Raw genomic sequence first — 16,853 nt, 5'->3', positions numbered from 1 at the left:
CATGTGCGTTATGGAACATTCTCATGGTATAAGGATGCAAGTACTGTCCTGAGAACATGCTCCACACCGTTATTGAATATGAATTAAAACGAATCATCCATGCCACGAATAAGCTGTTTCACCATTTGTATTCATTGCTACCGATAGCTCCCTGATAACTAAGTTGCCGCGAGTTGAAGTGGTTCAGTTCTGTATAGTCTCCAGTGACTCAAGGGCTATGTGCTCGGCGGCACGCAACTCGGCAGGATAGATGTCGCTCGTGAGAGTAGGTATGTGCTGTTCTGGTTTGCGAGATGTATTTCATGTGTTTCATTCTCCACGCTCATGATATGTTAAAAAAGATAACTTCTCTATGTCTGTGCTAAGCATTAATTAACATCAAGACATTTAAGTTTTTCTCAGTGCTTACAGGAAATTTGAAATTTAATTACTTTGACAAAAAACAGAGAAATTAAACGAGCGGCGTAAATGACCTATCAGAACAGGTCCGTGGAGTCCGACCGCTTTGGTGTTATGGATGGGGATTGGGATAAGACGTCGGTTCGTTCACAGCTTTGAAGGCGATAAACTTAGATTATTTACTTTATAAAAGCAAAACTGCATTATTAGAGCTTCGCATTGTTTTCCCATATAAGAAGCTCGCAGTGCAGTCGAATACTTCTATGTAGCATCGGCTATTTTTATGCCACATACAATTAGCTACTCTCAAATAAACATGGTCGAGTGTATCATTAAATATTTCTTGGCTTAATACAGTGCAGGAAAGAAGGCGGTTGAACCACAAAAAATGTCGACCAGTCGAGCGTCCAAATTGCACCTGTGCGTAGTGAACTTTTCCGTGCCTATCGCCGACTTTCCAATTCCCATGACCAGATTTTGGAGGGAATTGCCATACAAACAGAGAAATCCCTTCGCTGCGCGTCGTGCCCGATTAGCTGGTATTTGGAGCGTGGCGACTCTAAGACGGTTCGCTGCACACACCAATAAAAGTCGCAGCTTTAGTTAACACATTAGCGAACGAAATCCAATAACAGAAGTTTTGTTGGCATCTTTTGTCTTATTTCGCCGTTTAACACGCATCAAGGAACGTGTGATCCCATAAAAAGAAACAGACCTGTAAATGCGTAACTACTCGCAGACAGTTTCGCTCAAGGCCCCAAAGCAAAGTTCCGCTTGATAAGCTTCTGTTTCACGTGTAAAGGGGCTCCTTAGAGCATTTCTTCAATATTCCACCCTTGGAACCACAGACATACGTATCATTGGTCATTACAAATTCCAAGAAGGCGCTGAAGTGACTGACCTGACGGAACCGAATCCCTATCCCTTTCCAGCGCATTGCTTCAGCTCTTCATTTTTGTTGATTTAGGTATGCGCATTGGCCATTGCACACATTTCCATAGCAGTATGTGATTTACCTATACGTAGAATGTATCACACATATCTAAAGAAATCGCCATCCCATCGACCCGCATACCTTACTTACCGTTTATTCGGTGCAAGGGCACTCTGGTATGCATTCCGATCATGTGGTCGATGTCTCTCATGTGTGACAGACTCCAAGGGCACCACGCCCTGCCTTCAGAGGGCACCACCACTACCCCAGCCGTCTACGCCCACGCCTACCACCGACCCTACCGCCTCCGCCGCCCCACCCCGCCGCCATGGCCGCGGTCGGGGCGGCAGACTAGCCCGCAACTTTCACTGGCGGCATCGGCATGCATTGGGCCGGGTCACGCACAGCGCCAAACGTGGCGGGGGTGACTGAGCGAGGCGGATCGAGAGCGCCATGAGTTGTGGTGGGGCCGTAGGAAGGCGTATTGGGGAGAATGATGTCCTGACGTTAGGCAGATATGTGCATTTTTAAACGGTAGGGTAAGCTTAAGTTTCCTTCAGTGATGGTGACTCTGCAACTGCTGTTTCTGTGTAATAACTATTCGTCATCTTACCATCTTCTTGCGGAACTTATTTATTTACGGGATATTTATTTTGTATTTGACAGTAACGTTTGTTTGCCATTTAGGTACTCATTTATTTCGCATTATCATTCAATCAGGAGCAGTACCAGCTTTAGAAAACCCTCATCTGTCACATTGCAGTCATATTTAACCTTGACATACAATGCTGACTACATATTGTAAGCTTTCCCTCTCTCCAACTTCCATTGTGCGCTATCGTCAATTAGCCAAAAATAATCCACAACTTTAAGTTCTCTCTGACCCTTTGTCATCTGCCTTTAACCACCGTCAGCCCCCATCACCCCTTTCCAAGGGCAGGTGAAATCCCGCTCTGAATTGACCCGCAGCTGATCTGATCCCGTCCCCCCCCCCCCCCCGCCCCGGATAATTACGTGTGACTGCACCGCCAGGCCGGACCGTCGCCCGCCCAATGCTAATGCGGCCTTGTTTGGTAACGGGGCCGACCAGCCCGGCGTCACAGCCAGGGGTGCTCGACCAGCCGGGATGTCGGCTGCAGGGCTGCTCGACCAGGAGAGGTGTGGAGAGTCCAAAAAGTGGTGGGCGTGGTGGGGCCAGGGACTTGACACTGGCGTACCAGGTACGACAAGTCCTTGTTGAAGGTATCATTGGAAACGCAGCGAAATCAATTCAATAGGCCGAGGCGTGGCCCATCTATTATAACCATCGGGACTAAATTTGTCCTGTCACAGTACGAGACAGGACAAACAGCAGCTGCGATAATTTTCTTATGGGCATGTCTTATCGAGGATTATCAAATAATACTTGGATAGACGTACTTTGTTTGAAACTGACAGAAATGCATGTCTCTTGTATCGAATGTTTGCCTCATGTGATTCATGAATTTGTTTTTGTCACGATGTCTGCACAATGCAGTCTGTGCAGTGTTCATGTAGGCCCCACAGGCGGGAACTGGTTTAGTAAGCCGTCGGGGGCGGAGCGCTACTCAGCCCTCCCTAGGGCGTGTCAGGGGCGGCGGTGGTGAATGACGGGCGGACCTCCAAGTCGGCGCCGTCTGGGGCGATTGTCGGGCTCCTCAGAGCTGTTCGATGAAGGTCTGGGCGGACAATCACGTCTGTTTTACACCGCCCATGCCGCGAGACTTGGGATGGCCGCCAGTCAGGGCGCGGAGCCGATTGTCACTCACTCGTTAGTGGGGACAAAGGGTGGCATGCAGCCTTGTGATCCAAAGAAGCACTACTCGCGTGTGCATTCAACAGGCGTGTTCCACACGAATGGTTTCTTGATTTGACCCAGAGGTGAATAAAACTCAAAAGCTGTCACCTACGCGATGTCTAGCTGTCACGAATTTTTTACAAGTCATCTTGAAACAGTAGGTACCTTTTTTTCGTTTTCTCATCACCTTTGAAGGCCAAATTTCGGCCTCTGGGCATTACAACGCATCACCACATTTCAGTGACACAACAACAAAAAATCAATCACTTTCTTCCAACTTACCTAAAGGTCTGATCGACTTTCTAGCTCCTCCTGGCTCCTGGCTTCCAGATCCAGTTCAATCAGAACTCACGAAAGGATTGTCAGTTTTGTCACTGATTCACTTGCCTTTGCTTCAGTAGTCAGAACCAATTATCAACGCTCCTACAAAGTTTCTGGGGCCGATGGTCATGGACCTCACCCCAGTTGTGGCCCAGATGTGACGTCCCCCGTCCCAGTCGTCCGGTCCTCCCCCTACTCCAGCGGTGGCCAAGGCCGCGCCGGTCCCCGCCACCGCTCAACCGGCGACGAGCGGGGACGAGCTGTCGCGCTGTCGCCGTTTTTCCTGCGTTGTCTATGGCGATTCACAACGCACCGGCTGTCGCACCGGCGGGATTTTTCAGCCCCAGCTGTCTACAAAGAGATGACGCTGTTAAATTTTTGTGCCGTGGTTCATAGTGGCTCTCTATGGGAAGACAGCTCTGATTTTAGCGGAAACGGCCTAGTTATCAATTTTAGGTGCATTAACTAAGATGCTCGAATCTGTCTCCTTATTCCTATGGCTGTCACCTACGCACGCAGGCGAGTAGCCGGTTTTTTTCACCTCTGATTTGACCTTTATGAAGTAGACAATGGTTTGACCCGACGCGACGGTGTGGTTGGGCGTCTGCTTTAAACCGGCACGACGAGGCTAGCGGAGTGTGCCGACCCGTTTCCACAAACACACCCCGCGATACCTGTTTGGTGTCGTGACTTCCCGCCGAGTCTTGTTGGCCGAGACCGGCCCCATGCAGCCACGACCGGGTCGCGCGCCGGCTGCTTGCTATGCTGAGCCGTACGCCGCCGTTCGTCGCTGCCAGGCCCAGCGAGTCTGACGTCAGTGCCGCACCCGGGACAGACAGTTCGAAGGGTGGGAGAGACTGCACACCGCAGAGGGGTGTGGTCTCCGGGTGAAATTCCGGGAATCGGAGTTCATCACTGAGGTGGCCGATTTGTAGCGAAGCTCCGCACCTATAGTGGAGCTTGTAGTGAAGTTCGGGTGATCATTGTTTACTGTTCAGCTGCGACAGGCGAATTTCCGTCTTATTCCGCTATGCTAATACGCTTAGCCGTATTGTGCTGTGTAAGCATGATTAAACTGCTCGGTGGGTGTCTTCCAAATCACTTCTATGGAAAGTCTGACGCTTTCTTCAAAACTAGATTCACAGCTGCCACGCTCCTGATCCTTCCCTTCCCATGCCGTCCTTCATGTGAACCGACCTTTCACTGGGGCATGTCGGAGGTGACATCCGGCACCCGTTTGGCCCTGATATCGAACGGCGCCGTCTGATGCGGGTTCTGACTCATACCGCCTGGCGTCACAGTCACCCGGAGCGGTTCTATGAAGTCCTAGCCCGGCGGACCTCTAGCCTGCCCAGCTGTAGTCTCAGCGGTGCACTGACATATCGGCGTCAAATTCAAGCTTCGTGGGAATGGTGATGTAACGCTGGTTTGATAAAAATGGGAATTCGAGAAGCTACCATGCACCAGTGACACAATTAATGTCTGATTTGATGGCAGATTTTTGTGGAAAGTCAATGTGGGCGCCGTTAAATCGTCACGGAGATCTCTTTTGTTACCTGCGGCGTCGCCTGCAGCGGATCTCCGATCAGATCGGTCTGGAGATGGCTCCTTTCCGGCGGAGCGGAGGGGCGACTCGGCAGAGCGGGTCCACGCGGGGTCAGAGTAGCGGCGTCGGCCGGCGGAATGCCACAGGAAATGGGGTCACCGGAACGGAATAGCTGAGCCAGCAGAGCGGCTTACTCGAGAGACGTGTTGTAAATGCAGAGGAGCCACCGGTGCGGCCACGCCGAGCGGTGTGCGATCAGCCGTGTCCGGCTGGACGACAGGCCTCCGTGACACATGTGATAACCAATCAAGTGAGACCGCCTCCGGCCTTCGCAGGCGCAGCTACGAGAGCGGGGCAATCGTACGAGAATGACTTCGTTTTGGGTCAGTCCCACGTATTTTTTGACAGTCTCGTATGGTCGGAAATGGGACGCGGCGCTCATGATGACGGTTTCCCAGCGCTGGCCTATAGCCGCGGGTTAGCGCCAGCAGGCTGTTTCAGTCCCGTCTTTAATGACGTCGAGATCGGACCGGTTTCTGACCGGTGCACACCCGGCGCAGAGACAAGCGACGGGCCCGCCCTGGCACTCCCCACCTGTTGGCCTCACACCCCTCCGACCAAACCATCACGCCTGCCCATGATTCGCGGCGGCGCGGGGCTGTTTTGCGGACCGGCCAGCGGACGGAGGGTCGTCCCACGGCTAGCCCGCGGCCGATGCCCGGCTCCTCGGCGGCGTCAGCGCCGCGCCGGCCGCCGCCGAAGAGCTGGAATTTCTCCTGCGGCGGCCGGCGGCTCCACCGGCCCGCCGACCGGTGGCGGCCGGCGCGGGCTGTGATTGGTCGCCGCCGCCGGTGGAGGCCGGTGGAGCGGCGGCCCGGCCCCGGCCGACGTAGCGCACCGCCCGGCCACGTAGTTGGTGAGGGAGTGCAGCAGCGACGACGACGGGCGGGCCGGATCGACGGCGCCGCCGACTGAGCGTTTCCGGAGACGTTGCCGGCTTTCCGACCGAGGAAAGCCGCGTGAAATAGCGAGAGAGAGACGCGTGAAGAGACACGGTGTGGGGATCGGACGTAGTGCGTGATTGGATCGGACGACAGCGGGTGTGTGTGGAGATCGGACGGACGGAGGCACGCCGCCGGGCAGCCGCGAAGGTGAGTCAATGCCCTACATTAGCGCGGCGTGGAAAGTCGCCGCGAGCCGCCCAGTGCGAGGGCGGACGGATAGCAAACGCTGGAGAAACCTCCCTCGCCCATGTTATTAAAGCCAGACGCTCAATCGTGCCCACCCGGGCTGTCATGGAGGGGGAGAGGGGGAGAGGGACCCCCAGCTCGTGCCGGGAGGCCGATGCTCCTGCATGGTAACCTTGAACGGGCGTCAGCCGGCTGCGTGATGGCTCCACCGCCCCCATACGGAAGCTGCAGCCATGTGTGCGCTGTGGCCGGGCTGCGGTGTGGTTAACCACCCGGTGAGGGCAGCAACCCATGCGCCGCCGTCGTGCCTACTCAACCGCTTCGGCCGCTGTCGGCACGGCTAGCCTGCCTCAGCTGGCTCCATCGCCACCTGCCTTTGTGTCGATCTGAACACTCAGTCAGCAGTCGTGCTAACTTGGAAAACACGGCGGCCGCGCGGTTCGCCACCCCATGAACCCCTCCCCCGTTACCCCGGAACCTGCCAGACCTGGCCAGCCATGCATCGCCGGCAGTGTTCAGCAGACCGGCGAGTCTGTACTGAGACGTGAGTTATCGCACTACCCTTTCGACCGCTGTCAGAAGCGTGCAGTTGCGCACGTTCCAACCAGCGCTACACTAAGCAAGGTGACCCCCGGTACAAATCAAACCCGTTGTCACGGGGCTGTAATAGCGGTGCCTCGATAGCCGTCTCTCGCCGCCGCCGGCAGCGGAGGCGGTGAAGGCGGCGAGACGGCGGTGACTGCAAGGCAGCACATAACGGTAACACCAGACACGGCGAGTCGCCGCGGAGACTGCAGAACTGCATAGGTAGACATCACCAAGGATGTTTGATAGCCGAGCTGCTTCAGAGAGACTGCAACGGTGTACAGAAGGGTAACACCAAAGATGGCTGTTGAAAACGGCAGTATCAAAGCAGTTGATTTTAAGCAATGGAGATCTTCGATGAAGGTCATAAGTGTGAAGATGTGCGACGAACATGCCTGAGGCAGCTCTATAATGAAATGAATACTCATGAGCCCTATGCTGAGTCATGATAATAGCCAACGCCCAGTCGGCGCTTACTTAACCTCCCAAGTCCCAACCGTCCAATTCAAACATATGACAGCACACTGAATACTCTTTATCGTGTCAGTCAGTGCGCATGATGATCCAGTATGGTCACTGGGTCGTTATAATCGGGTCATCTCGCCGACATTTGCGCGGTATTGAAGGATGAGTGAGGCGCGGGGCTTGTTTAGCTGTATAACATTGTCGTACATAGTAATGGATAACAAGTTGTTGTCTCAATATTTTTGTATCACGCTTTCCTTGTCATGCGGGTTTCCTGTGGTTAGTCCATCTACAACGAGGATGCATAAATATACGTGCAAAGGTACTCTTATACCATGCATATTTGAACCTATGTTGGATAAATGTCAACTTTGCATAAATACCTACATACGTTAAAGGGAAATGGCAAAGGAAGTAAGCAACTTATTTTTATTTGTTATTTAGTCATAGGTTTTTAATCCATGTCATTATTTCAAGGCTATGCCGTCTATATAAATTATTAACGAAAGTTTTGCAGACGGCTGAAAGCGACACCATTCCACAAACAACCCGAAACATAAAACGTCTGTGGGCTCACGCCAGCTCCTATCTGATCCAGCGCCACCTACAAAAACCACTCTGAACCCCTTTGAAAGGTCGCTTTTTGAGTGTCCACCGCCTTGGTCGCCAACACGGCGACAGGACATGACGCAACGCCGCCGTCGTCGGCCGCGACGTGGCCGTAACGGCGGCGACTCTCACCCGCGGGGCGTGGGGGCGTCTGTCTGTCGTCTGACACCGTGTGACACGCTCCGTGACGCTCTGTGACACTCTGTGACGCTTCAGTTTCCCAACTGCTCTCCGTCTCACGAACTGTGCGGCCCGCTGCGGTGTTGCACAAGACGGCGGCGACGGCCCGCCACCAGCCCCGTCACGGTGGTCGTCGCCCGTCACGGCTGCCGACTCACGAACCGTGGCGTGACGTGACGTGATCGTGGTCGGTCCGTGACGCTGAAGCACTGATAGCTGGTTGCTGAGGAGCTACTGAGGCTGACGGATTTATTTGTCGGCTTCCGCGCTACATGAAAAGGAACACTGTAGAGACTGACGTCTGAGCTAAATAGATTCAGTTGGAAGTCACTAAATGAGGAGAAAGTCGCTACTGAGCTCTGAGACACACCTAACACGTGTTTGGTTAAAACACAAGACTTCTCGTAAAAACAGTCCCAGCCATTCCCCAACCTGTTTCACGTTCCTCTCTCATTCCTCCTTTCACCTCAACCACATTTCGTCCCATCATCAGCAACATAAACGTATCACTTATCTATCACACCCCTCCTAACACACGCCCACCCAGTGGCGCGGGAACCGGGGGGGGGGGCTAGCGGGGGCTGAGCCCCCCAGCTTTTCGGCTGGGGGGCTCGTAATGTATTTGAGCCCCCCCAGCTGGAGGAATCGAAATCGGAAATCTGCCAACATAATTTCATAGATTCATACATAGGCGCGGGAACTGGGGGAGGGGGCAGTGGGGGAAGCTTGCCCCCACGACTCTGCGGCCGTGGGGGCGGTGCCCCACAACGTTTCATGAGGCCAGGAACCGTTGGGTAGCTTGTCCTCCCCAAATTAGGGGTTGTGGGTCGCAAAGGAAGAAAGCATGTAAGTGAAAAATCCACCTATTTCACTGGCTCGGCAACTCATTTGGCAGATTAAAACCTTTACTCCAGGTTGCCAAAACGGTAGTTTCTTCACTCAGCTGAGACGGAATACCTCACTTTTTGAAAATATTTTCGCGTTTTTTTTTTTGTTGTTGTTGAAAAGGCCAAGGTCTGAAAAATAAGTGGCCTAAAACCGGTGAGAAAACTAGATTTGGGGGTACCCTAGGTTGATTTCTATTATGGTTCAGCCCCCCCCCCCCCCCCCCCAGTCTGGAAGAAGTTCCCGCGCCACTGCGCCCACCACCCACGCTCCTCTCCCACACTGAGCTCCGACCGTAGTTCCCACGCCTGGCGTGTCGGGCCTGGCCCGCCGTGGCCCGTGGTGACCCGTCATACCTCTCCGGTTCTTCGATTACCTCCCGCGGAGCGTGCATCGCCAAGACCCGTTATGCAGTCGACCGGCGCGGCCCGGCACGGGGAAGGAATACGCGGCCGGGCGGCCGGCCGTGCGGGCGGAACATCGGGGAACTCAGCGAGGCGCGGTGCGGACAGCCGGCTCAGGCTGGTCTGTGATTGGACGGGTGGGCGTTAAGAGGTGACAGCGGATAGCGGGCGGCGGACGGTGGATGGTAATCGGATGGTGGGTGAGTCGTTGCCCGTTTAATTTGAATAAGACATACTTGTTATATGCAAAGACAGTGGGCTGCTTCAGGGCGACGATGCCTGGCCATTGGTGCATGGTAAACTACCGCCTGCAAGACGTAAGCCATAGATGTTCAACAGGAATTTCGCTGGCGAATGCTGGACGCTGGTTAACCGTTGGACGTGGGCGGTGGTCGATTATCGGAATGTGAGTATTGTCTCGTTAGTCGCAGAACTGCCTGTATCACGCGTTATCAAGCGTGCGGCGAATGTGGGGCGGCTGGACTGGAATCCGGAGCTGACCGGGCTCTAGGTGAACCTGTCTCGCCGGCTGGACGCGTGACGATATCTCCGGACAGCGCCAGTGGCTCGCTCCGGTCGAGGGTCGCCCGGGTGGCAATGACCTCTGCACGTGGAGGGCGGGGACAGGCGCTGTCACCAGAACGACACAGCGCCGGAATAATGGGTGACTGATGAAGGACAACTGATGATGATTGTGGAAGCGGACGCCGTAATTTGGAATGATTATATTAAAAAGAGTATTCATTTTATATCATACGTTGTGTAGGCACGTTGTTAAAGCTTCCCATATTGGGTAAACATATTATTTTTTGGTAAAAATTCAAAATTATTTTTTTACTGGGTGACTATTTCCTTTATTATATTTGGCACCCTAAGAATATGTGCCACCTTCTAACCTCTTTTACCAGTCAAGTGCTCTGCAGCAGTATCGCTGTGGCTGGAACTCGGTCCTACCGCCGCCAATAATTGCCCGTCATCGCCCCGATGGTGTGGGCCGATGACGGCTCTGGAGGCGTAGCTCAGCCAGTCGGCCCTAATGATCCGCGAACGGCGGGCCTGTGAATTGGACGATAATTTGTCCTGGATTGGGATCAACCACAGGTGCTGGAACGGGGTGATTAGGCACGTCTTCGTAGCTTGGTATGTTTTTTTTTGCCTAGCCGTTCATGGTTAGGTTGGGCTAAAGTAAGCGAAAACAAAAGGAGCACAGCTGGTTTAATTAGGCGAATGACAGCACTGAGTCTGATTTTCTCTTTTGTCCATTTGTCTACAGTAAAATAAACGGGTCAGGCTGGGCAATCAAAATGTCTTAAGTTCATGTTTCTACATTAGAGCCGCCAACCGGACATTCCTAGCTAAGAAATATATGTTTATAGTTTGAAACATGTGAAAGGACGCTCGAATCAATCAATCAATCAATCAATCACATTACATCAAGTCATATTAAATATTCAATTTGCCCACATCCCAGGCATCCTCACACATCCTAAACCCGATCATCAGCCACTAATACTGCTGCTACTGCGCTCTGACTGTGGCTGCTGTTGCGGCTGCTGGTCCGCCGGCCGGCCGGCCGGTCTGCAGGCCAGTCCCACCGGCGCAGTGGCCGGCTCCCACGCCTGGGGCAGATGTTCCCACGGAGAGTGCTGCGGCCGGGGTCGGCGTCCCTTCTTTCTGTTAGCCCATCCGTCCCGTCGCCGGCACAGGGCGCAACCGGGGTGGAAGGGCCCAAGGCAAGCTGCGCTGAGAATGCCGTCAGAACATGGGGAAAATGTGAGATTCGATGGATAATTTTTGTCCTGCGAACACCACCGAGCTCTTTTTTCATGATCTCGAAAACAATAATTACCCTTATGATTTATTTACCGATGCCGCAGATGATAGCTTGAGAAAGATCTTACTGCAGGCTTCAGGAACTACAGGATTTTCTAACTGGTTTGTAAAGTCTTGGCGACCTATTGTAAAGACTTCTGCAATGGTATCGGGTGTTAAGGGCTTCAATTACGTGCATTTGTGATACAGTACGGATCGGAAACTCGGTCTGCGAGGATAATATAGTTCGGATGTATCGGTGAAACGTTCCCTTAAATAGCTCCTAATCGCTGTGATAGCCGCTGGGTATCGCTTACGATCGATGCCATCAGTCAAACGTTTCTTCGAGTGACGTTGATTGGTGTGTTTCTGTGTCATATTTTTACCGTTCAGTTCCGCCCCACTGCAGATCCTGACAGGGAGCTACTACCCAATTGGGTTTTCACAAACTGCCTGCGGCGGTATGTGCCTCAAACAGCCCTTCCTCGCCCCGCAGAGAGATTGTAAATGGGTGAATGAGGTCAACTCAGCAGCTCTCTCCCATTTGTTCGTCAACGCGTCTGTATAGCCACCTGCTGTGTGCTTTGACCGCTGTCTGATAGGAGACACTGGCTGTTTGATCCGCGTCCGTTTATTTAATAGCAACTCTATTGTTTTCACACACCTCAATCATGCTTATATGAAACCGCAAGGCCATGTGAGTGAATTGATGGTATTTTCTGGTCTCTCACATGTGTACGACGACTGAATTGGTGGCCAGATTGACTTAATTTGTAGTCCTACATGTGTTGTAAACATCTTACATTTATGCTCCGATGCTGTATTTCCTCGTAACTTCCTTTTTAACTCGATGCATTTAGTAGGTGTTCAGATAGAAGTCGTTATCATATGTGGGTGTGAACTGAGAACCGAAGAAGTCTTCCTCGTCATTTCTGTGTGTAATTAAGTCTAGTAAGATCATTACGCATTCATCTGTGTTTTCCTTATCTTCACGTAGTTTAGTCTTGCCTAAACCTACGAGTACAGTTCTAACTTGCAGCTTTTTCTGATTTTTTCTTCTTCAATGATCGATAACACAGTTGGCATTTGCATGGGCCTGCTTCAGGCTTTTTAGAATGCAGCATTTGTATGCACTTGAATTTAAAAAAAATATTTGTCATACTTACATGGGAACCACAAAACGGATTTGTTCATTATGATGTATACTTTATACCTACGCTAGTAACAATATGCTCCAGTATATGTATAAAATATTTCACTCCCAATTTAGGTAATGCCTGTATGATTTTCTGAGTGATTGAGCATCTGGGGTAATGAGCATGGTGCAATGCATTCCCGTCGGAAATTGTGGCCACCCACTTATTCATGTGTGGTGGCATTGGTGGTCGACTTGCAATTTTAGGGAAAATTTCATCACTTATGTGCAGACTTTGCAACAAACCAGTGCGCAATTCGCTCGCCACCTACCACTTTTCTCATGAACCTGCCGTTTCCACAAAGTTTCGGCTGTTGATAATTGGTTCTGTCTATAATTTTGGTCACTAAACCAAGCATGACTCCACCAATACCGTGGGAATTCTCAATTCATTTCTTACAAGCTGCATTACATGTTGTTGTGTCACCGTGCAGCCGCAAATATTGCATCTTTCCCTCAGCACTCATCGCTTGCTCGGAATGATGGTCCGAAGGTGCAACAATAATCGAGTAATCGAATAATCAAAAGGAGCAACAATAATCCCCTTTGAACGTGCGTTTCTAATTTCTATACCCCCTGGCTCACCTTCTAAGTTCGACCCCTCTGACCTCGTGTTCTCCACCCCCAGGCTCGCCGTGGGAGATAGACGCGTCAGACCCCTCTGACCTCGTGTTCTCCACCCCCAGGCTCGCCGTGGGAGGTGGACGTGGGCGCGATGGACGCGTCCGGAGGTCTACAGGTGATGGGGGAGCACCTCAAACACTTCCCAGCCAACAAGCCGGCCTCGATTGACATCGCGGCGCCGGGCAGGAGCAAGGCCGACCTCTCTGTCGATGTTGTCGGTGAGTAACAGATATTTCTCTGTCAATGTTATCGGTGAGTAACAGACCTCCCTGTCGATGTTGTCGGTGAGTAGCAGGCCTCTGTGGACTGTGGAGGTTGTCGGTGAGTAGCAGACCTCTGTTGAGGTTTTCGGTGAGTAACAGAACTCTGTCGAGGTTGTGGGCCGGAGTAACAGGCCTCTGTTGAGGGTGTTGGTTAGTGCCGCGTTCGGTGTCGTTTTTTTTTTTTTTTTGATTGATGTTTAGTTTGTTGTGGTCGAGACCTGGCCAGCCACGTGAACTTTTTCCGTATTGTCGTAGCTAATGTGGTAATTAAGGCCAATAGTCTTACGAACTACGATCCCGAGAGTAAGTCGAAGAGTTCAGGGTGGGGTCGCCGATTATTATAAAGCAGTTGGCCGAATTGTTTTTATAAATTGGTTGAAAGCTTCAGCCTGCGCTTGCACGGAGTTCAGAAACTTGGTGTACCGTTTCATTTATTGCAAGTGGCTGTGATTAGATATATGTTAACTTTTGTATATAGCGGCACCAGCTTTACGCTAACGAGCAAAAAAAAAAAAAAATCTTACATCATATATGCTATACCTCTTATGCGATCGCCGATCTGTTGAATGTGCCAGCGGGTCCTCGTACGTACAAATGGTCTCAGTCGGTATAATTCCTTTGGGAATGCAAGCAGCCATGTCTGACGCATATCAAAGGGAAAATCCGTTTCAATCTGATACCGTTTCTGTGATGTAGAAACGTAATATCACGCTACTGTGGATGGCGATTGTAGAAGGAATGTTCGAACGTTCAGCTAACGGTATAACAATTATTGTTGAAAAAGATCAATATGCGGGCTATTGGTTCAGCGAGATAACATAATTATCATTGAAGATTGCCATGATTTGGTAAATTAGATCACATTGGCGAGCATGCAGACCAGAAGTCCAAAGACGAAATAGTGGACACCATTTCATTGAAACACATAACTAGATGAAAAATCAATAAATATTGTGTTTTAGGAGGTAAATGGAAAAGGACTTTGACAATGAATTATTTCTCCCACAAGTTTGTCACATGTCCTGACTTGAGCTTACGCATGCTGCAAGTTTCGCTTGTTAAATTTCCAATTAATGATATTCCATGAAGTGAAATGAAACAGCCAAACACCTGCACATCTGGCTAGAGACCGGCCTGCATACGGCAGATGGTAGCCGCCGGCGGACGCGCCGGTAGCGCAGCCGGCTGAGCGGACGGCCTCTCGCCACTTTCACCGACGAGACGGCGCGGCCCGTGGCGAGCGTTACGTGCGTCGGTCACGACACGTGCGGCCGTTTGTGGCCGTACATCCGGCGTGGTGGTGTCACGGAGTCGGCGCCGGGGCAAGGTCGACGCCGCCTCCGCCGCGGCGCCGGGCGGAACGGTCGGCCGGCGTTTTTCTTCCGGTGAACCGCCGCCGCTGCCGCTGCCGCCACCGCTGCCGCTGTCGCTACTGCTGCTTGTATACTGTTATTAGACTTAGTCCAATATCCGGCATCATGAGCGTCTTTCCTTGGTAATGGGTATCAAGATTGCTAGCAATTTCGTGGATATAACAAAGAAGTGAATAGGAGAACGAGAGCGGTGCAAGTCATGTAGAAACCGAGGACATTCCTGCGAAATTCTTTGTCAGGAGCCAAAGTGCTTGACAGAAAAAATCGCAGCAAATGAACAAGGTCTGCACGTGCCCCTTGTAGAAGCGTTGGAATGTCGCTACAACTCTGTAACACACTTTTGTCACCTGTGTCGGCTTTTGACACGGCTGGCCAATCCAGCTTTAGTAATTCTAAACGGGCTCCGCTAGCATACTTTGAATGCTTTCGTTGAGGAAAACTGGCACCCCGCTGGCCGAGTGCGCTCCGTTCGTGAGGCGAGCTGTAAAAGCCGTGACAGTGCCCGGCTGATATGGTCTGGTCAGCAGTCTGATCAGCTGCGGCGCCATGTCGCAGCGGGCGGGGCCCGCGCCCAAATTGGACGGATATGTGCAGTGTGCAGTGCAGCCCACCTGCTGAAATTGGATAGGCATGTGCACTGTGCAGTGTGGCTGCTAATATCGCTTACAACAAAGGTGCACCGCTAATGGAAGGATCGCTTTCAATCTGAGATCGATCACAAGGACACAAACTGCACCAAGAGATACATTGACGAGTGTCGTGTTTTTGTTGTTTGGTAAAAGTATAGGTAACAGATCTCCACTCCCCTGTCAATTACTGTGTCGCGTGATGTACCTAACCCTTTTGCTGTTGGGTCCGATCATCATTTCGCTGTGTGTGACTCAACTCGCTAGCAATGTGAGAGGAAATCTGGGGAGGAAATCCTCCAGAACGGGAGTAAACATGTCGTGTACTGCTCAAATCCAATTGTTGGCTCGTGTTACCCGGTGAACAGCAAATTCCACAGCATTGCGGGGTTAGTTCGCGGAACTATATACTTTAAAACTGCTTCATGTCACGGAAATATCTCTAAATGAACGCAGAATGCCACTTCCTCATTTCTTTTCCAGCACACTCCACATGCCTTTCATGCTGTGTGCTCAGAAACATCTGTGCGTCATGCTAACGCAGCGTTTCTCTCTACTCCGACAGGTCCGTCCAAACGGACGGTTCCGTTCACACTGACAGAGAAGGGCAGCGGAATCTTCAAATGTCAGTTCAACGCCTCAGAAGTGGGCAGTCATGTCATCAATGTCAACGTTGACGGACAACCGGTGAGTGACGTCAGGAGTGACGTAATATGTGACGTCGTGACGTCATGAGTGGTGTGATCATAGACGTGATGCATGACTTCAGATGTGATTAGATGAACGATGTGTTATTAGTGGTTGGAGCGTTCTATAAGTTAGGGTACCACCCTAACTTCTATAAGTTGGGGTGTATGGCATTAGCGACATGTATCCTGTATTTGGCGAGTGACGTTATAAGCAGGAAGTTTGCCCATGACTGATGAAGTCACGTCATGAAAGTGTGACGTCACACATAACAGGGGGAGAGAGGGAGAGAGGGTCCCGTGCCGTCCACGGACCGTTTGTGCTGAATGGAGGAGGTGCCACGGTAGTTCAAACCGTCACAATAGAAACTGGGTTTCCAGTGTTGGGTCGAGGTTAGCCAGTCACTGGGATTCGTGTTCGTAGTTGTACCTACATCTATTCTGTCGAATTTCAGACAGGAAAGTTTTATTTCACTTTTAGCTAACAGCAATTAAGTCGAAACGATACCTTGGTGGTTGGAATCCTTCTAAACCACGCAAAAAAGGCATCATCAATACAGTTATCGTTAAGCTACAATTACTAGAGGTACAGGTTTACGCGATAACTGTATGTTTTGATATGTATGATTAACGGATGCATTAGTTTGGGTGTAGAAACTTGCATTTTTATTGGTATTATTTGTGTAGAACTGGGTAACTGCTTTTAATTGAACTGTAAAGTATGATGGTGATGCATGCGAGTTGTTCGAGCCCTTTGTAAGTCAATTCAACCCTACCCTACCCTACCCTACCCTACCCTACCCTACCCTACCCTACCCTACCCTACCCTACCCCTACCCCTACCCCTACCCCTACCCCTACACTACCCTACCCTACCCTACCCTACCCTACCCTTACACTACCCTACCCTACCCTACCCTACCCTACCCTACCCCTACCC

The 16,853-nt window shown here is 51.4% G+C and overlaps 1 protein-coding gene across 1 annotated transcript in view; it reads left to right on the top strand.

Annotated features, from left to right (window-relative positions):
- Positions 1 to 16,853, top strand: part of LOC122381709 (filamin-B-like) — a 95,655-nt gene that overhangs the window by 34,399 nt on the left and 44,403 nt on the right. Inside the window, exons 20-21 of the mRNA XM_043366198.1 lie at positions 13,028 to 13,183; positions 15,793 to 15,914. Of these exons, the coding sequence (XP_043222133.1) occupies positions 13,028 to 13,183; positions 15,793 to 15,914 (278 nt within the window). The remainder of the gene's footprint in view (positions 1 to 13,027; positions 13,184 to 15,792; positions 15,915 to 16,853) is intronic.

Source organism: Amphibalanus amphitrite, unplaced genomic scaffold, assembly GCF_019059575.1.
Source record: "Amphibalanus amphitrite isolate SeventyFive unplaced genomic scaffold, NRLGWU_Aamphi_draft 000125F_arrow, whole genome shotgun sequence".
Taxonomy (NCBI): domain Eukaryota; kingdom Metazoa; phylum Arthropoda; class Thecostraca; order Balanomorpha; family Balanidae; genus Amphibalanus; species Amphibalanus amphitrite.
This window is presented reverse-complemented; position numbering and strand designations above follow the sequence as displayed.